Here is a 20,066-nt window from a genome sequence, read left to right on the forward strand (position 1 = left end):
AATCGCTGACCGCCTACCGTATCTAGCCCCGACTCCTGATCTCCGCCAATCGCTCCCTCTCTCCATTGCCAAGGCTACTCTCCGTGGCTGCCATCGCTTTCCTTTACCCTTTTCTTCTTCTCTCCTCCGTAGTTAATTCCTCCCCACCCTTCCTCCTTCTCTACTACTCCGTACTCCTCCCTCTTCTCTTCCTTATACCTGGTTCCTTACTTACCTTCTCCCTTTCCTCTCCAACGATCGCTTCCCTGTGGGATTTCGATCGCTTGGCTGTTCGGGGTATGTGAGAGGTGGTGGACGACCCTGCTTCTTTTCTCATCGTTGTCGTTGTTGTGCTGCTTGCTGCTGTTGTTGTTATTATTGTCGTTGCCGGCTCACCTCCGCATGAGGCTCGATTTGCCTATCTTTACCAGCAAGCTCCAGTAGGCGGTTGCGCCTCTCTCTCGGTCCCTGAGTCTTTCTCTCCTCTGCTCACACAGTTGCTGCTGTGATCTGGGGTGTTGTATTCTCTCCCCTGAGTGGCCGATTGTTAATCAGCGTTTCCTGCTTGCTCCCCCCTCCCCACTTGACAGCCACAACGTGGGATTTCTTTCAGCGCCGATCCACTGCAAGCTTCCTCCTTTCCTTTCCTCCGGTCGCGTGCGCTCAATTTCTCCCCCCCTCTCCCTCCACCATCTGCGTCTACTTTATCTGTCGCTCGCTTCAACCATCATGGCACACTACAAGAATGGCTATCCGATCTACGGCCAATCAACGAATTCCCCTCCGGCCTCAGCGCAGCCCGCCCGATATGACCTGTATGCCACTCAGCCCACCAGCCCACAACTCCGACGCATGCCTAGCTACAACGTGGGGGACGATGCAGCATTGCTGGCTTCTGCTCAGCCACAGAACGCCAGAGCGACCGAGGTGAATGCTCGTTATGGAGCTCAGGACCGCGAAGACCATGCAGACCCTCGATACGCGCATCTTCCTACTCCCTCCTCTCCTCAGATGTCTCGCACTCGCGCATCCTCGCAGTCCAGCTACCAATATCAATACACCTCGTCGGTCTCCGCCGCGGCATCCCCAACCCAGCTCGCGTATAACCCTCAACAGTACGCTTTGCCGCCTACTCCCTCCCAGCAGCAAGTCGGGTTCAGCCCGATCGCATACTCAGGTCCAGCCTCCCCGCAGAGCAACCCGATCGCTTCGGGCCATCAACCATACAATCCTGCTGCCTACCAGACTGCCAGTCTACACTCAGCGGCGATCCAACGACAGCCATCCTTGACATATAACCAGGCTCCTCCCACCCCGCAGACCTACGGACCTCCTCATCCACAACTCCCCCCACCACCGCCCCCTCCCCGCGGCCCGGACCATCCCTATGGAAGCAGACCAGCTGCGCAGTATGGGTTCGCCCAACAGTCCTCCTACAATGTATCCTCGCCCGCGACTTTTGCTCCTTCCGATCCTAATCCTCCTGCTTCTCCTCCGTACATAACAAGTGCCCAGCGGTCAAATTATGTCCCTCAATCCCCCCGTCGATCCGATGCCGTGATGCCTTCCGCTGTAGACGATCAACCTCCAGTGCCCCCAGCGCATTCGTCAGTGGGAGACGACATCTATGGAAAACGCGCAAGCTTGACACTCTCCAGCAGCGGAAGATCCTTGCCCACTCCACCCGTGCACCAAGTCCAGTCCCCGGTGTCACCGCGCCGCACAGATACGCTGACTCGACATCCTCAAGCTCGGCCCCTACCGGGTCCACCGGTGGATGCGGACACCGGCCTGTATGTTGATGCAGAAGATCCATCTTATCAGCTCTCTCCAGATGAGAGTCACACTCATACCAATGGGAGCATGGCCACTGGAACGGGCCAGTATGTGAATTACGACGCCTATAGTGACGATAGCGATGCGGAGGCAGCGGCAGGTCTGGCAATGTTGCAAATGGCCGATGAGGAGGACCGCGCGCAAGCCGAGCGGTTACAGGATCGTGCACGACGAGAAACCAATGCATCCATCATCAGTGCTTACGGAGCGCGATCAGACACACAGGCAACATCTCCCCTCACTGACTGGCCTCAGGATGATCAATTCTCCTACGCGGATGGTAGCTATCGCGGCACGGGAGGGTATGACGAGAATGGCTACGCTACTGATGGCTATGGTGATGATCGATTGCCAGCCACTTCAGGCTCATTGAGGGGCTCCCATCTGTCGGCAGATGATCGCGACGACTATGCGGACGACTACGATTATCCGCCCACGCTTGATTCGTCGGGATATCCTTATGCGCAGATGCCTCATCATGCCCGAGTGGATGCTGGCGGCACGGGAGGGTTGTCCGAGCCCGGGGCTTATCAGCGTCGAATGAGCTTCGATTATGGCGATGAGACCAACGGCCCGCTGGGGGAACATCAGGACCTCCAGCACTCGGAAAGCGATAGCTCCGGCCAGGGGGGCGAACCAGGGGACCTCTTCTTTCATCCCGGGATGCGGCCCCTGCCTCCAGCTCCTGTCGAACCGGCCAGCAACCCGAACCTTCGGTCTCACTTGATGCCGGCCGGAACCTATCGTCACCAAGACCAAGCGGATGTGCGGGATGCTACCCAGTATTCTCCCTCTTATTTCCCTGTTGCTCCTGATTCCTACAGCCCGGCCGTGTCCAATTCTGCTCAAGTGCCACGGTCCACATCTCTATCGAGTCATCCAATTGGACCTCGTACTGACCCCCCTATCAGATCGAAAACGGATGCAGATCGGGCCAAGTACAAGCAGCAACAGGAGTTGCTCCGGCAGCAGCAGTATGGTGCGCTCAGGTTTGACGATTCTCCCGATGCTGCTGCGGCAGCGATGGCGCTCGATCTGCCTGCCATCCCCGCTGGACGCCGCAAAAAGTTCAACCCCGCTAAGCTCTCATCGGAGCACTTCCGCCGCTGCTCGGAGCCGTGGGCGTTGAGCTCTGTCTTGTCCTGGATTCGCGAGCTCAGCGAGGAGGAGACAGACCTGAAGGAGCAGGCCATTGTGGATGCCATTGTGGCCTTGTTCACCCACAAAGTCCCTACAATGAACATGGCGGATGCTGAAACCTTGGCGGCCCGCGTGGTGAAGAACATGCTCGCCGAAGAGGCTCTTGTGAAAGACGAAGAGTGGGTCAAATTCAGTTCGGGCACGATATCCGGAGTCCTATTCCAGATCACCGGCACGGGATGCTACTCACCCCGGTTACACGAACAGGAATCAGAGGTGTTCGGCCGGTGCTACTCCCATCACTGCATGCGAACGCTGAAGAAGGTGAACTTGAAGGCGCAAATGATGGAAGCAGAGAAGAAGGCCGAAGACTGGGTCACTTTTTACAAAGTCCCTAAGGAGATTTGGGAGACATACCCAAAGAAGGAGATTGATCGCCAAAACAACCTTCATGAGATTGTAACCACCGAGGACTCGTTCATTGCTCAACTCGACGTTCTGCGAGAGCTCTACCGTGATCAACTCACTCAAATGCAGCCCACGGTGATCAAGCCCAAGCGCCTGAGCAAATTCTTGAATGATGTTTTTGGAAAGGTGGACCCAGTCAAGAAAGTCAATGAGGACTATCTTCTTGCGCAACTCAAGTACCGTCAGAAGGAACAGGGGCCATTCATTGCCGGGTTTAGCGATATTTTCCGCGAATGGATTCGAAAAGCCAGGGCCGTTTATATTGATTATGCCGCCACGTTCCCTCACGCCAATTATCTTGTTCGCAAAGAAGCGGAGGTGAATGTACCTTTCCGGCAGTTCCTCAACCAAGCCCGTGACCATAAAATGTCCAATCGTTTGAGTTGGGATACCTATCTCAAAGCTCCGATCACACGTATCCAGCGCTACACTCTGCTTTTGACCACCGTGTACAAGAACATGGTCAAAGACTCCGAAGAGAAAGCAAACCTTGCTCAGGCTATCGAGGAGATCAAGCAGGTGGCCCTGGAGTGTGATGCCAAAGTGGGCGAGATGACCAAGAAGGTCGAGCTGATCGAGCTCAGCTCTAAGCTGCAGCTTCGTCCGGAGATGAAGAAAGAAGTGGAGCTGAACCTGGAACATCTGGGTCGTCAGATCGTTTTCCGAGGAGACCTGCAGCGACCAGGCACGCGAACCCGTTTCTTGGTGGACACACATGCCATTCTCTTTGACCATTATTTGGTGCTGGCCAAAACATTTACGACTCGGGACCCGTCGAGGACGATCAAGTATGAGGGATATGATATTTCGAAGCTGCCCATTCCTATGGACCTTCTGGTCTTGGAGAGCACCAACGATGATCCCGTGGTGAAATCAGCAGTTCGTGGCGTGGCTACCATGACCCAACCGCAGGCCGTCAATCGCGGTGTAGGCGGAAACGCTTTGGCTCATACTGCTAGTGGTAACTCGGCCAGTTCTGGAAACTCAGGTTCGAGCAAAACGATGGTGCCTGCAACTGTGCTGGAAAGCTCCAAGGATGACAAGATCTTGTACCCATTCAAAATCAAGCACCTGGGAAAGAATGGAACGTACACACTGTATGCCTTCTCTTCCCAGAGCCGACAGGAATGGTGTGACAAAATTACCGTGGCGAAGACGAAACATGCCGCTGCATTGTTTGCACAGAATGCCGAGCCTTTCAGACTCCGAGTGCTGGCTGACACTGCTTTTGCCACGTCTGAGGCTGCTCTGCCCCCAACGAGCGTGATCATTGATGCCACACCTCTTGACAGAGCCATCAGGGATGTGGAAGAGCGGTACGCAGGCTCACCACGCCCGCCTCCTGTTTGCCGGACTGCGGTTCACTGTGCTACGGTTTTCCAACAACCCCCGGGCCGAATGATGTGTGCTATAGGTACCGACTACGGAGTCTATATCTCAGACTACAATGACCCTCGTGGCTGGGTTCGGGTAAGTAATGATATTCTCAGTCACTCAGCCGGACACTAATGTCCCGCTTTAGGCCATACCAATCATCCGAGTCACTCAAATCGCAGTCTTCGAAGAGTTCAACGTCTTCGTGCTCATAGCCGATAAATCCTTGATAGCGTATCACTTGGATGTTGTCTGCCCTCCGGGCGGCGTAACCACCCAGACAACGACTGATTCGGCCCGTCGCGCGCCGCAGAAGCTGTCAGGCAGCCGCGAAGTAGGGTTCTTCGCAGCAGGTCACATGAAGGATCGTACGTTGATCATGTACAAGAAGCGAGATGGGCTCTCGTCCACATTCAAGGTTCGTCTCTTCCTCGCCCAGGTCTTAGTGCATTCCACTTATTTGATTTTAGATCCTCGAGCCAGTGGTGCAGAAGTCATCCAGCAGTCGAACTCGTCTGTTTTCGCGCCGTTCGCAGACCGAGTTCTTCCGCGAGTACGATGAATTCTACATTCCCTCGGAATGCTACGGTATCAACTTGTTTCATTCCTCTCTGGCTATCTCAACCCAGAGAGGTATCGAGATTCTCACCATTGACAAGAAATACACGTGGTCCGTGCCTGACTTTCGCTCCGAGGCTCCCCCGGAAGCGCAGGCCCAGTTGACCAGCATTGCCCATCGCATTGGCACTCTGCGCCCGCTGGGGATGTTCCGACTCAGCGATAGCGAGTTCTTGGTGGTGTATACGGAATGTGCCGTGTATGTCAACAAGCACGGCGACGTCTCCCGCAGCGTGGTCATGGAGTTTGTGGGCCATGCTCATTCGGCGTGTCTGTATGGCCGTTTCCTTATTCTCTTTAATGATGACTTCGTCGAAGTGCGGAATGCGATGAATGGTCGCCTGCGCCAGGTGATCCCGGGTCATGGTGTTGTCTGTCTTGATGATGGCAGTAGCATGCCCGGGTCAGGTGCCAACAGCATCCCGACGAACTCCGGAGGTTCCGTGAACCTTTCCAGTGGACTGTCGAACGGTAGTTCGCTTGCAAGCAGTGGTCGTACGGTCAAGATCTGCATGCAACATCCGGAATACGAGCGCAGCCAGTTGATTCTGGAGTTGATCGAGAACGAGGGACAAAAGGACTAGTCTGATGCAGGAATCTGGCTTTCAAGCCTTCATCGACATGGCTAAGTCTGGGTTGTTCAGCTGCACTCTGCTATTAATTCCGCAGTGCAGTATCTTCTTTCTCGGGCTGTTCCAGCCCATTTGCATGTTCTCTGCCGATGCCCTTGGTCGGCATGGATCATCACCCCCCAAAACTACTTCCTTACATAGACCGCTTCTTTTTCTTCTCTTGTCTTCACTCGAAACTCTTCCTTACGCACTTCTTATCTTATACCCCAGACTTTTTCTTCTACATCTTGCCCAACTTTCCTAATTTTCTTTTCGAACTTCCCGATTGGATGTCCGAGATTTTTGGAAAATCACTTACCTTTGTTGATTATGCCCGGCTCACATCCGAGATCCGTCTGTTTGTCCGTCGTACGCACAGCGAGGCCAAATAATCCTTCCAATCCAGTGGTTGAATGATGTGGAGATGTACATACATATAGATAATGGAGATACATACATATTGCATGTGATGGAATGACTTGTTTTGGTAAATATTGATGCTGGGACGGTAGGTATTGCTGAGGTTTGCTGAGATTGGAGACACGACTGCTCAACTACAGACGGGGAACATGACGCAATGCTGATAGGTATGGATTGGAGCATACCTCATCAAGAACCGAATGGGGAAAGGCCGCCGCCACGGAATCAATTCCGCTGACCGGAGCGGATCAACTCCGGCTACAATACCCGATTGCTCCTCTGTCCCCAGCTTCCCAGTTCCTCCATTATGTTCAACTGCGCTCCAGCCCTGAGATCAACCCCAACATCCTTCCTATCTTCTTCTCTGACTCATTTCCGGATCATACGACTCAATCAACAACCAATCTATCTAGGAAAAAGGAAGGTCATGGCAGCAATGTTCCGGGCTGCTCAACCACATGCAGTTGCTGTGGATGTGGGCTGGCTCGGCACTACTGGTCTTCTAGCTGCTTCACAGTGATGCATTGTCCCAATGAGTGGGCTCTCATGCATTGGCTATCGACGGATGTATGTATGTTTCGACTCGAATGTATTTGCTTATCTTCTGATCTAGTACTATACTGACTGGTTCCTGGCTGCTCTACCCCCCCCCCCCCCCCAGACTCAGCCTGATTGTACCCGATGATGTGCTTCCCGTCTGGATCCACTCGCAGCCGTGGTCGCTTACACCTGCGGAATTAACACCTGTTGCCTGCCTGCCCCATGACTTGCCTCACTCGACTCGACGATGGTGAAATCCTAGCAGATGATCCACGAAATGTCTATGACACCGTTTCTTCCCGCTGCCGTGCTTTACCCACGCTCAGCGCAGCGGATACCCTGATGATAAGCGGTGGATCGCCACTCTCGGAACTCGCAAGATATACGCTATGGATCTTGAGATAATGGCCCCCGTTTCCGACCCACTTCAACCGGCATCGGCATCCGGGCGGAAATTTTTTGGAGGAGGGAAGAGACGAAAAAACCGGTCAGCTCGCGAGGACCTAGCTCCTTTAAATGATTCATCGGCCCCCATTGGGCCGTGGTGTCCTGCTCAATCCCCCAACTCTCGTCTTCTCCGTCATAAGGAAATCCCTCACGGGCACAGAATTGAACTGTGAACATGAGCCAAGGCCCTGCCGAGAAGTATGACCTCGAGGCCGAGGACGCTTCCTCGATCTCGGACCATTTCGCCAGGACTCCTCGGCGCGATTCCCGGGCGGAGTACTCGGACCACCATGATACCATTGAGCTGGAACGAATCAACACATACCGTCTGCAACAACAACTCACGGTCGGATCTAATCGTAGTCGTACCCCGCGTGAACAATGGCTTCCTATGGGAGCCGGAAAGCCCTACCCGCCCGGCCTTCCGGACTCGGAGGCGTATGTGGTGGAGTTTGACGGGGCAGATGATCCCATGCACCCCCAGAATTGGCCCCTCAAGCGGAGGTACGGCATTTAATGCATGTCTTGTGGTCGCACGGCTAATGCTTCTCTAGAGTCATGATCGCTTCTCTATTGACCTTTTGTGCTTTGGTCACCGCTTTCGCCAGCGCTGTTTTCGCAACGGCGGCCTCAAAGGTTGAGAGAGCCTTCGGTTTTGGTTCCGAGGTTGCCGCTCTAGGCACGACTCTCTACGTACTGGGGTTCTCGGCTGGCCCGACTGTATGGGCGCCCAGCTCCGAATTACTCGGTCGGCGATGGCCATTGATGATTGGCATGTTTGGATTCGACATCTTCACCATCGCTTGCGCGACTGCCAAAGATACGCAAACCGTCATGCTGACCCGCTTTTTCTCGGGATTCTTTGCGGCCAGCGTCATCGCCCTGGTCCCTGCCAGTCTTTCCGATCTCTTCAACAATGAACAACGAGGAATCGCGATTGCCATGTATACAATGTCCGTCTTCACGGGACCATTCACGGCCCCGTTTATCGGCGGTTTCATTACCGAGAGCTATCTCGGCTGGCGCTGGACCCTCTATCTGCCGGCCATCGTCGGGTTCTTCAGTCTGCTATTGATGATAATTTTCTGCGAAGAGACATACGCCCCTGTTATTCTCGTACAGAAGGCAGCTATTCTCAGGCGCCAAACTCGGAACTGGGGCATCCACGCACGCCAGGCTGAATTGGAAATCGACCTGAAGGAGTTAGTGACGAAGAATCTGGCCCGCCCGTTCTTGATTCTCTTCACCGAACCGATTGCCTTCTTGCTCACTTTGTATATGTCTTTTATTTATGGATTAGCATATGCCTTGCTCGAAGCATACCCGATTGTGTTTTCCGGCACTTACGGTATGACTGGAGGTGTGGCCGGTTTACCCTTCATTGGCCTGATTATCGGAGAGATATCCGGCAGTGCTTTTGTCTTATCCATGCAAGGCTCGTATACTCGCAAGCTGAGGGCCAACAACAATGTACCCGTTCCCGAATGGCGGTTGCTGCCATGTATTGTTGGTGGTGTGGCGTTTGCAGGGGGCTTGTTCTGGTAAGCATCGTCGTCTCATCGTGGTTGATCGCGTGCTGACAGGTCCCGCAGGTTCGGCTGGACAGGCTGGAGAAGTACGATTCACTGGATGGCACCTACCGCCGCCGGCGTCATGGTCGGCTTTGGAATCACCTCAATCTTCATGCAGGGATTCAACTACTTGCTGGACTCGTATTTGCAGTTGTAAGTCAACCTCCGAGCTCGCTTCCGTTGAACATATTCACTAAACCATTGCAGTGCTGCGTCGGCTTTCGCAGCCAATACCATGATGCGGTCCATGGTCGGGGCAGTCTTTCCCCTCTTCACGGAGCAAATGTTCCATAATCTAGGAATTCAATGGGCTGGTACCTTGCTTGGGTGCATTGCTGTGGTGATGATTCCGATTCCTATACTCTTCTACGTGTACGGCCCACGTCTACGAAGGAAGAGTAAGCTGGCGCCGCTTGTCGAGCCAGCGGAACAATTGAAAGAGGCATAGAGTAGATGGAATGTGAATGTGCAAACTCAATTAGATTAATAGACCTCTTGTGCAGCAGTGGACTGCCAACCCAGCCACACCAGATACTCACCAGCGAACGATGCGTATCAACTCAACAACGACTGGACCGTGCATCACATTGAAGAAAGAATGATGGAACTCCACACTATTCGGAAATCCAACTATTATTTTTGCCACTTCCATCAGACAAAATTTGTCGTTGCTATGTAGGGGCTATTTCTCAAACCTTAACCGTCGGCCATCACCGGGGTCAAAGACATCAGGTCTGTCTTTCCTTTTGCAGGAGATGAAGAAATGATTGAAACTTTGATCCACAATGGCTGCACAGATTTCATCCTTCACGACATGGCGTGGATACGATTACTCGAGACTGCGAGATTCAGGCTTGGGCCAGAGAATACTCTGCCTTCAACGAAAGAATCAACATCCAAGGCTCAGCAAAGGAGCCATGCTGGGATGCGGGGTATGAGAGACCAAGTCGAGACAGTAGTCGTTGGGCAATGCTTTACTCTCTACGACCGCCGTAAACAATATCCTCGTACCAACACTCTATGCCCAGGCTCCATCCTCCAAGTCACCAAATCAAATGGAAAGCAGAAAGGACCCCGTTTGAGTGGCTTCTACAGATCCTTCCCAACCTCGCATCCTCGAAGGGAACGGAAACTCGCTCTCATTCTTCTTCCCGTCCCACAGCGACCCCAGCGCAGAGCAGGCAACACGGCACATCAACAAAACACGGAGTCCTCCTATCGACAAATGGGAGCTTCGCACATTCTGTAAGAGCTTTAATTAGTGGTGAGCTAGTACGGTCAACATCCGATCGAGTTCGTTTCGGCAGCATGCGCTTGCAATGTTTCCAAAACAATGGGTTTGTTCACAAACGGAAACATTCCTGCCTCCACGAGACACTCCTGAGTCAGCCCCAAAAGCTAGTTCTAGAGAGAACGCCAGATCAATTGCGTTCAGTGGTGGCCGGCTTGCTACGGACAACAAGCACTGCTACAAGAAGCATGTTACACAGGTTGGCTACACCACCATTCCACTGGGTTGAGAGCGGCCACGGGATTTACTTATATGGGCCGGAGTCCCTGTCGAGAGTTTTCCAGCCACTTCGCCAGTCGACCTCGCTGGTTGCATTGGGGCATTGCTTGGATGAATCGCTTGGTTGAATCAGAGTGATCTCACGTTTACGAACTGCACGAGCGGACTTGATGATATTTTATGAACTCGAAAGCTTCGTACGAACTCCAGTTAGGTTCTGATGGACGGTGATGGGCCCACTGACCAGATTTCGAGACCTCGATGATTCTCAGAACCTTTGTGATTGACGGCATGATCATAAACATTCTGTGTCCGCTTTTCAGCGTGCGGGAAGCCAGCTTTAGCTGTGTAAGAGAAATTATTGCTTGTCGCCCACCCCAAAGACAAGATCTCATAGTAACTAGATTCACACAGCAACGCCATTTAAGAAATCAGCTTCCCAGGAACCTCTGATTCACTGCGGAGCCGGTCCGAATGAGCCCCTTGCGAGTACTGTACGTACCGGACATTTAGTCCACCAATCAGAAAAGAGGAATGATTGCACTCAGGTACCATCGGCACCAGCATTTCCTGTGCAACGTGAGATACATTTGTTGCGGTGGTGAGCCCCTGCGTTCCGGGGACATTCCAGGGGGAGGATGGGATGATGGGACCGGGGCGGAAACCAGATCCCAGATCCGCTGCGGTCTTACGGGATCAACCTTCACCTAACCAGATTGGTGGCAATTCGGCCACAACGGAGACGGTTGCATCGAAGAGGTGTTGCTGTGGCGCTTGTGTCTCGAGGTTCTGGCAATGACAGACAGAAGATTGCATCGATGCAGAGTTTCCACCTCCGATCTCCGGGTCATGTGTCAATCTGCCTGTCGAACGGTGGCTGCAAGCAATGTTGGGTACCGCAACGGCCGCCTGCCCATGGGCAATCATAGCCATTACCCAGGCATCCTCCTCTAGCCGTGATCGCTAAGATCACTAATCACCAAGAGCAACCCGAGGCAGCGGACCTGGTCAACTAGTCCCATACCAAGCTCTATCCCTCTCGGGAGCCGGCGATCGTCCGTTTGGGGCCGTGCCCAGCATTCCTGATATCGAGGCGGCTGGGAACCGCAGACGGCGCAGGCTGGAGGGAGGGCTGTCGGACTTACAGTGCCATATATTGCGCCAGTCCTTAGGGTTCCGGTGGTTCTGAACTCTATCAGCGATTCACTTTCATCTTCCGGGACGGTGCATGTGAGGAAGCTTGGCGACCAAACCCCGATGTTCCAGCGGGCAACACATCTCGACACCAACAACTCTCAACGTCAACTACATCGAACATGAGCTCCCTTCGCTCCCTCCTGCCGGTCATCGGCTCTTTCACCGCGTTTCTTTTGGGAATTCTGTGTCTATTCGCCGGTAGTCAACGCCAGTTTCTCCCGCAGGGCAATCTCTTGACGGTATGTGATTGACAGTCCTAGCAACGAGGAACAAATCCACTAACATGGTATCTTGTAGCTGTACACTAGCGGCGCCGGCGGCGATGGCGCTCCAGACTTCTTCACCATCTATCCCATGTCCTACTGCGTCGGCTACCAGGAGACCTGCGTGATCGACGAGAAGACCAACACCACGACCATCCAGGACCGCATCACCGAGTGCTCGGACCGCAGTGTCCTGTTCGAGTTCAACCCGGGCGACGCCATCCAGCAAGCGCTGGGCAACCCGCCGACCGGCCTCCAGCCCGGCAGCTGGCCTTCCTGTATCACCGATGACTTCCACGCCTTGAAGCCCACTAATACTACCATGGTGCTGTTCCTGATCTTCGGCACTGTTGCGGCAATTGTGGCCATCGCCCTCCGTATCTGGATGATTGCGTCCGCCCGCGCCTCGCGACCGGATTACGCCTCCCAGCCTCCACGCTACCCCGGCACGGGGACGGAACTGGAGATACCCCCGACAAGTGTGGAGTTCTATGCTTTCCTGGTAAGTCCCTGTCTTCGATCGAGGTTTATGTCGGACGAAGTCTCATGACGAGTAGATCAGCGTCTTCAGCTTCGGCATCGCCGCGACTATTGCGAGTGTCATCGCCCAAGAGTTTGTGGACCTGATCAGTGAAACCGGCAGCGAGAAGGGGATCTCGGCGGTCGGGGGCAACACGTTCCAGGGGATGATCTGGACGGCGGTGGTGTTGCAGTTGTTGGGGACGTTGCATGACTATATTGCGATTGTGACCTATCGGAGGGCTATCAGCGAGGAGTATGGATCGCCGTCGTCGCCGCAGGGAGAGCAGTGCTCGGAGCAGAAGCGGCTGGTGGTGGTGGAGGAGGATGATTGCTGAGTGGGTGGTTGCTTTCGTTATTGGCGTTGCATTTCTGGCGTTGGGTGGGAGGATGATGACAATGGTATAACGCGGCAGAGATAGCTTTTGTGATTGGTTGTTGCTTTGATGTTGTACTCATGATACTCAATGCTGCTGTTGTTGAGCATCCTCGCTACTTTGATCTTTATGATACTCTAATCTACGCAGGAAGCCCAGTCTTCTCCAGCCGAGTATTTCTTCCCTAGCGGGTATGATGTCAAGCACAGGGAACAGAGGAGACCAACGTGTGACTTGATTCTTTACTTCATATCTCGCAGTCTAGTGAGTATAAAATACAGCAAAACTACCCTGCCCTAACATCCGCCCCCCACTATCGAGTCGCATCGCCAAATGCCGGCACACTGGCCACCTCCTCCAACAACCACCGCAAGCCCTTTATCCCCCGCTCTGCATGCACCGTGGGCACCGAGGCATCCTTCTCGCTCAACGAGTGATTAAATACCTCCAACGACACCGGCCCCGCATACCCCGTCTCCAACACAGCAGCAGCGACCACCTCCACCGGCAGATAAGCGCCCCTATCCTTCTCCCCAGGGAACAAGCGATACCCCCTGGACCACGGCAACAGCCGCGGCGTATCGCCCTTGACATCCCAAGCCCTCACCTCCTCCACCCCAACCCTCACCGCATCGCCCACCTGAAAGAAAAAGATCTTCTCCGCCGGCACGCACCTTACCAAGTCCCGCATCGATTCCCGTAAAACCTCCCGCGCCACCTTCAAATCACCATAGACTCTCCCCGACCCATCCTGCGCATAGGGATCCGCCCACTCGACCGCTAACACATTGAACGCGTCCACGATCAACCCCACATTCGCGCGGTTGGCAGCCTGCACTGCCTCCCACGAACTGGCCCAGGTATTCCGGCGCGCCCAGCTGAGCCCCTCGTACCCGATCCGGAGCATCGGTCCCCCGTCGGCCTCGGAGAAGGCGCGCGCCATATCGCCCAGTTCGGCGAGGTCCTGCGCCACCGTGGCGAGGTCGGCGGTGACGCCCGAGTCCGTCCGGATGTTGGCGCACATGAACACGAGATCCGTCCCGAAGGCCCGCATGAATGGGAACCGCGCGGCGACGGAGTCGAGTGCTGCGCGTCGGGCGGCGGGGTCGAGGATCCCCTCGATCTGGCGGCAGGGCTGCGTGCAGGCGACCTTGAGGGAGAGGGATGCTGCGAGGGCGCCGAGTTGCGTCGCGATGCGCAGGGTTTCTGGGGTGGAGGTCCAGGGGGTGGGTGGCGGGGCAAGGGCGGGGGAGTGGTGCGCGGTCAGGTAGGCGGCCCAGTCGTCGTCGAAGAGGTCGATGTGGGTGTACCCTGCGGCGGCGGCGGCATGCAGCCGGGTTTCAAGGGTGTGGTGGGCTGCGTTGCCTAGGCTGAGCGTGGCGATGCCTAGGGGGTTTGAGGGGGTGGTCTGGGTCATGGTGGTTGTGTTTATGTGTGTGGGAGGGGTATTGGGTGCGGTTGAGGGGGAGAGGGTGACTGAGGGGATGAGTGAGGGAAGGTTTATAAGACAGGTCCCGGGAGAACAGTTTCCCGGGGTAGAGGGCGGGTGAATGGTTTGGGATGGTGAGTCAATTGGGAACTTCTGGTTGGGATGTTCTTTTTGATATTGTGCCAGTGTCTTCCGTGAAGGTTGGTTTCTGCCAGTTGCCGAGGTTGTGACGTAGAACCGGCGAGGGAGCCAATCAGATTGTGTACATAGAGGGGTCTCCGCACCCGGCCATTTGTTTTGGCTCCGGTCCGGCCAATTTGTGGTGTCACAGCAACAAGACATCAACAAGACATGGCTTTGCCTTGAGCACTGACATACTTACTCTCTTGTGTGTAGGGAAAAGGTCTATTGATGCGAGTCAATCAGAGGAGTGGAGATCTGTAGGAAATCTGTAGGAAATCTGTAGGAATGAGGTATGGCTGGTCAGGGCCTCTCGCGTCTAACGTTAGTGCATCTTGTGTCAGGCATATCGCTTCTCAGATAAATCTTAGTAAGATGCGAATCTTCTTCCTCCAGACGGAATCAGCCATATCTTGTTCGGGCTTGGCAGGTCGGCCTGCTGCACATCCGGAATTGTCGGCTTGAAGCTGCACGGCCACGTCAGGCTGCATACGGACGGACCATCCCGACAGGCCCACCGAGAAGAAAGAGTGAAATCCCGGCGGAGGTCATGTCCAAAAGCCATCAGCTGCTATATCAGAGCATTTTACAGAGAGACAGGAAACACATTCTGAAAGTTGATGCGCTGCGATCCAGCAATGCTCCGTAAGTCACCTGACAGGCAAGCCCTATACGCAACAACCTCATCTTGCCAGTATGCTCGGCTGTCTGCAATCGCCTCGGTCTCGCTCAAACTCCGACCTCCTCAGGACCCTTGCTGGATCGACACTGATCGACACTGATCGACACTACCCCTCCCGCTAGCACCAGAGCCCGCATCTGCTCCTTGATTCTGCTCGTCGTACGATGAATTCCTCCTGCCTTAGGCTAATCGGCTAAATGAACCCAACGTGCTTAAATACGCTGCAGCCAGGTACATCTCCCCATGTACACAACGAACAGTACAGCCAACAGCATGTACTTCCTCATCGCTCTCCTCGTGGTCGGCCACTGCTTGGCCGACTACTTCCACCCTAACTCCACCGGCCTGCGCCTGCAACACGGCTTCGAGACCCTGCTCATCCAGCCCTACGGCTACGATGGCTTCCGCGTGCGCGCATGGCCTTTCCGCCCCCCTAGCGGCCAAGAGATCAGCTTCATCTACGACCCACCCCTGGAGGGCTTCGAGAACGGCACCGCGCACGGCATGAGCTACGACCAGACCTCTACCGGCGAAACGCCCCGAACCCTCCGCAACGGCAACCTCCTCCTCCGCACGACCGGCTGGGGCGGCAACGAGGGGGGCTACCGCCTGTCCTTCTTGCGTCTCAGCGCCGATGGCAGCGAAACCCTCCTCACCAACGAGTACGCCCCGCTCAAATCCCTCAATCCGCGGACCTACACGTGGCCCGGTCCGGGGGCCGAGTTCCGCGCAGAATTCAGCTTCAGTGCCACGCCGGACGAGCAGATCTACGGCACGGGCACGCAGCAAGACCACCGCATCAACAAGAAGGGCTCGGTCATTGACCTGGTCAACTTCAACACCTACATCCCCACCCCGGTGTTCATGAGCAACAAGGGCTACGCGTTCGTGTGGAACATGCCCGCCGAGGGCCGCATGGAGTTCGGGGCGCTGCGCACCAAGTTCGTGGCCGAATCGACCACCCTCGTCGACTACGTGATCGTCGCTGCTGACGATTCGCCCTCCTCATCCAACAACGCCTCCGTATCGAAATACGACACCCTGCAGCGCCGCCTGTCCGCGCTGACCGGGCGCGCCCCGACCCCTCCCGCTTTCAGCCTGGGGTACATCCAATCGAAGCTGCGTTACGAAAACCAGAGCGAAGTCGAGCAGCTGGCGCGGGACTTCGCGGCGCATGACATCCCCGTCTCACTGGTGGTGATCGACTACCAGTCGTGGGCGCACCAGGGCGACTGGGCGCTGGACCCGCGGCTGTGGCCGAACGTCAGTCACATGGCGGCGGTGGTGCGGAACACCACGGGGGCCGAGCTGATGGCCAGCCTGTGGCCCAGCGTGGCGGACAACTCGCTCAACTACGCCAGCCTTCAAGCGCAGGGGTTCCTGTCGGCGACGCGCTCCGGGCCCGGCACGACGGACAGCTGGAACGGCAGCTATATCCGCAACTACGATGCCACGAACCCGCTCGCGCGCCACTTCTTGTGGTCGACGCTGCACCGCAACTACTACACCCAGGGCATCAAGAACTTCTGGATCGATCAAGCCGACGGCGGCGCCCTCGGCGAAGCCTACGAGAACAACGGCCAAAGCACGTACATCCAATCGATCCCCTACGCGCTGCCGGACGTGCTCTACGCCGCGGGGACCCAGCGCAGCGTGGGGAAACTTTACCCGTGGGCGCACCAGCAGGCCATCGACGAGGGCTACCGCAACGTGAGCGCCACGGCGCCCGGCGACCCCTGCCCGCAGATCTCCCTCAGCCGGAGCGGGTACATCGGCTCGCAGCGGTTCTGCAGCATCATCTGGTCCGGCGACACGACCTCCGTCTGGGACACGTTGGCCGCGCAGATCGCGTCTGGGCTGTCGGCCGCCGCCACCGGCTGGGGCTGGTGGACCGTGGACGCCGGCGGGTTCCAAGCGGACCCGACGGTGGCCTGGAGCGGGGACATCGATACCCCCGAGTTTCGGGAGTTGTACGTGCGGTGGTTCGCGTGGGCGGCGTTTCTGCCGTTCATGCGCACGCATGGCAGTCGCGCGTGCAGCGTGCAGAGCGCGTACACCTGCGCGAATGAGCCGTGGTCGTATGGCGACGAGAATACCCCGATCATCTCGGGGTACATCCGGCTGCGGTATCAGCTGGCGCGCTACTTGACGAACGTCTTTGCGCGGTTTAGTACCGAGGGGAGGAGTATCATGCGTCCGCTGTATATGGATTTTGAGACGACGGATAAGAATGTGAGTGGCTTGGTGGCGGCCAACACGAATTTCACGACCCAGGCGTATATGTTCGGGCCACGGCTGTTGGTGAGTCCGGTCACGAGGCCGAATGTCTCGGAGTGGGAGGTGTATTTGCCTAGCACGGGGGAGAGGGGGAAGTGGACGTATTGGTGGTCGAATGAGACGTTTGGGGGAGGGGAGGTGGTCACCGTGAAGGCGCCGCGGGAGCATATTCCCTTGTTCTTTTTGGGGAGCAGGGAGGAGATTCTGAGTGGGGATGTTTTTTGAAGGGCTCGGATGGTAGAGGGAGTGTAGATGGTTTCTGAGGAGGTGACCTGGTTTTGACCTTCGAAGCATCTTGCTGGATCTAGTATAGAGAACTATAGACATACAATGTCAGAAGAACGAGCCTGGCGATCCATTCAACCGCAGGCCCATCAAGATTCAATACCAGGCTTGACTACCTCGTGTTACATTAGATTTGAGTGTCATAGTCACTGCCTTCTGCGCAGAATCAGGTTGGAACCTGGTCTGACAATATCTCCCACTGCGCCGCTCCCGCCTTCATTTATACAGCTTCGGCCTACGCGATTAGGGTATGTGCAGTTTGGGATTAAGGCGGCATGGACACTCACACTGGACCCAAGTCAAATGTCAAACAGTCTACCTAAGTTTTGATGCTGTGTAGCATTTTTCAATTCTCTCTCAGGGTGGATATGTGCTGTGCTACGAAGGTTTATCTCTGCCAAAATTCCAACACAGCCCTGTGCTGATCCCTCGACTACACAGACAGTTGACATCGAATCAGGTTCTAAACATAGTCACTGTTACAACCCGCTGCAATCCAAAGATTCTTATCCACAGCATGAACGTCTGTGGGGCCCCGATTACATTGATGTTATGTATTGTAGGCTGGACTGCCTGAGGCCACCATCCACGATGAAACACAGCTTGAGCAACCGGCCTGGTGCATGCATGCAAAGGATGAATTTGAGCTTGGCTTAGGGCCCTGATGGAGAAGCTACCTTAAACTAAAAATACACACTGCCAATTGCGTTGCCCAGCTGCGATGCCCCTCCGATGCCAATGTTCCAGCCTTCGACCCACCAGCCCCAACAGAGCAGGAATTACGAAATACGGGAGATGATCGATCAACAGCTTCAGTCTCGAATTTCGACACCAGAAACTCCCCTAGCTTCAGTACAAAAGGCCTGCAAGACCGTCCGGTCTCTTCTAGTCATGTCTAACCCGAATTTCATTCCACATCACCACCCCATCCATCACCATGCAAGGCTGGACGGCATACGCATATGATCCCTCCATGGCGGGGGCGGCAATCATGATCTTGCTGTTCCTGATAGCCACTTTGATCTTCATCTACCAGCTCATTCGCACGAGGGCGTGGTTGACGCTCGCTGCCTTGATTGGGGCACTGTGTACGTCGCCGCCGTGTACTGTGAATGGACAATACTAACGCTGCTTCTGCTCCCAGTCGAAGTCGTTGGATACTGCGGCCGCGCCCTGTCCGCCCATCAGTCCCCGGACTGGACCCTCGGCCCCTACATCATCCAAAGCACCCTGCTGCTGGTCGCCCCCGCCCTCTTCGCCGCCACCATCTACATGATCCTCGGGCGCATTATCCTCCTGGTCCGCGGCGAGCACCACTCCATCATCCGCCTGAAGTTCCTGACCAAGATCTTCGTGGTGGGCGACATTCTCTCCTTCCTGATGCAAGCCTCCGGTACGATCCCCTTCCCCCGGCCTGAACACAACCCTAACGGACAACAGGCGCGGGTCTGATGGTCAAAGCCTCCTCCGCGACGGACCACACCGGCGAGAATGTGATCATCGGGGGCCTGGTCGTGCAGATCCTCTTCTTCTGCTTCTTCATCATCGTGGCGGTCCTCTTCCAGCGGCGCATCTACCGCCACCCCACGGTGCGGTCGGAGTCGCCGCAGATCCCGTGGCGCAAGCACTTCTTCTCGCTGTACGCGATGAGCTTCCTGATCCTGATCCGGTCGATTGTGCGGTTTATCGAGTACGTGCAGGGACAGCAGGGGTACGTGATCACGCACGAGGCGTTTATTTATGTCTTCGACGCGGTGCCGATGTTTTTGGTGCTGTGCATCCTCATTGTGGTCCACCCGAGTGAGATCAATGGGCTGCTGGGCAAGTCGCGGGTGGCGGCGGTGGGGAATGGGTTGCGCTTCAAGGATGTGACTCCGGCTCTGTAGATTTTTCTTTGGGTGAGGGATTTAACTAGACGACAGCACTGTTACACATTGAATTGAATTCAGATGGAATCGACTGAACCAGACCCCGAACAGGCAAAGAATACGCATGCGAGGTGGGGGGGAGGTGGAGATGGGGCAGGACTAAGCTTCAAGCGGGTATGAGTACGGATACGAAGTGGAGCCCTACTTTCTCCCTTTTTCTTGCCTTCTGGACTGTACTGTACCATGCAGCCCATGCGGTATAATTACCTAGCGCACAGTTCAGAGCTTACTGGTAATCATGGATGCCATTCTCTGTGAACGCCTTCACCACACAACAATCCATACCTCGGCTTTAACGTCCTACTTCGCCCCCACGGATCTACTACCACGACTACTACTACTACTTACTTCTCCCACCACCCTCCTCATGTGAAGACCTCTCTATATCCTCAGGACACCCGTCCCGACCATGCAC

General features: G+C 55.4%; 6 protein-coding genes across 6 annotated transcripts; 5 read left to right on the plus strand and 1 right to left on the minus strand.

Annotated features, from left to right (window-relative positions):
- The first annotated feature begins 566 nt into the window (after nt 1-566).
- BO82DRAFT_108008 (putative Rho guanyl nucleotide exchange factor) lies at nt 567-6,182 on the plus strand. The gene is made up of 3 exons (XM_025629781.1): nt 567-4,893; nt 4,946-5,215; nt 5,268-6,182. Exons 1-3 carry the CDS (start codon nt 709-711, stop codon nt 5,997-5,999), a joined length of 5,187 nt encoding a protein of 1,728 aa, XP_025490711.1. The 5' UTR covers nt 567-708; the 3' UTR covers nt 6,000-6,182.
- Nucleotides 6,183-7,370: 1,188 nt separating this feature from the next.
- Nucleotides 7,371-9,738, plus strand: BO82DRAFT_108049 (MFS transporter). The gene is made up of 4 exons (XM_025629782.1): nt 7,371-7,937; nt 7,988-8,974; nt 9,026-9,157; nt 9,212-9,738. The coding sequence occupies exons 1-4, from the start codon at nt 7,609-7,611 to the stop codon at nt 9,450-9,452; spliced, it is 1,689 nt and encodes a 562-aa protein (XP_025490712.1). The 5' UTR covers nt 7,371-7,608; the 3' UTR covers nt 9,453-9,738.
- A 1,790-nt stretch (nt 9,739-11,528) lies between these two features.
- On the plus strand, nt 11,529-13,007 carry BO82DRAFT_108052 (SUR7/PalI family protein). The gene is made up of 3 exons (XM_025629783.1): nt 11,529-11,950; nt 12,009-12,476; nt 12,532-13,007. Exons 1-3 carry the CDS (start codon nt 11,831-11,833, stop codon nt 12,829-12,831), a joined length of 888 nt encoding a protein of 295 aa, XP_025490713.1. The 5' UTR covers nt 11,529-11,830; the 3' UTR covers nt 12,832-13,007.
- Nucleotides 13,008-13,140: 133 nt separating this feature from the next.
- Nucleotides 13,141-14,431, minus strand: BO82DRAFT_338063 (sugar phosphate isomerase/epimerase family protein). Its single transcript, XM_025633417.1, has one exon. The coding sequence runs from the start codon at nt 14,285-14,287 to the stop codon at nt 13,184-13,186; it is 1,104 nt and encodes a 367-aa protein (XP_025490714.1). The 5' UTR covers nt 14,288-14,431; the 3' UTR covers nt 13,141-13,183.
- A 1,003-nt stretch (nt 14,432-15,434) lies between these two features.
- Nucleotides 15,435-17,663, plus strand: BO82DRAFT_417544 (alpha-xylosidase; the record flags this gene model as incomplete). Its single annotated transcript, XM_025640028.1, has 1 exon — nt 15,435-17,663. The coding sequence occupies one exon, from the start codon at nt 15,435-15,437 to the stop codon at nt 17,661-17,663; it is 2,229 nt and encodes a 742-aa protein (XP_025490715.1).
- A 997-nt stretch (nt 17,664-18,660) lies between these two features.
- BO82DRAFT_417545 (RTA1 domain-containing protein) lies at nt 18,661-19,609 on the plus strand (the record flags this gene model as incomplete). Its single annotated transcript, XM_025640029.1, has 3 exons — nt 18,661-18,811; nt 18,868-19,116; nt 19,164-19,609. 3 exons carry the CDS (start codon nt 18,661-18,663, stop codon nt 19,607-19,609), a joined length of 846 nt encoding a protein of 281 aa, XP_025490716.1.
- Between the last annotated feature and the right edge of the window lie 457 nt (nt 19,610-20,066).

Source organism: Aspergillus uvarum (assembly GCF_003184745.1).
Source record: "Aspergillus uvarum CBS 121591 unplaced genomic scaffold BO82scaffold_36, whole genome shotgun sequence".
Taxonomy (NCBI): Eukaryota; Fungi; Ascomycota; class Eurotiomycetes; order Eurotiales; family Aspergillaceae; genus Aspergillus; species Aspergillus uvarum.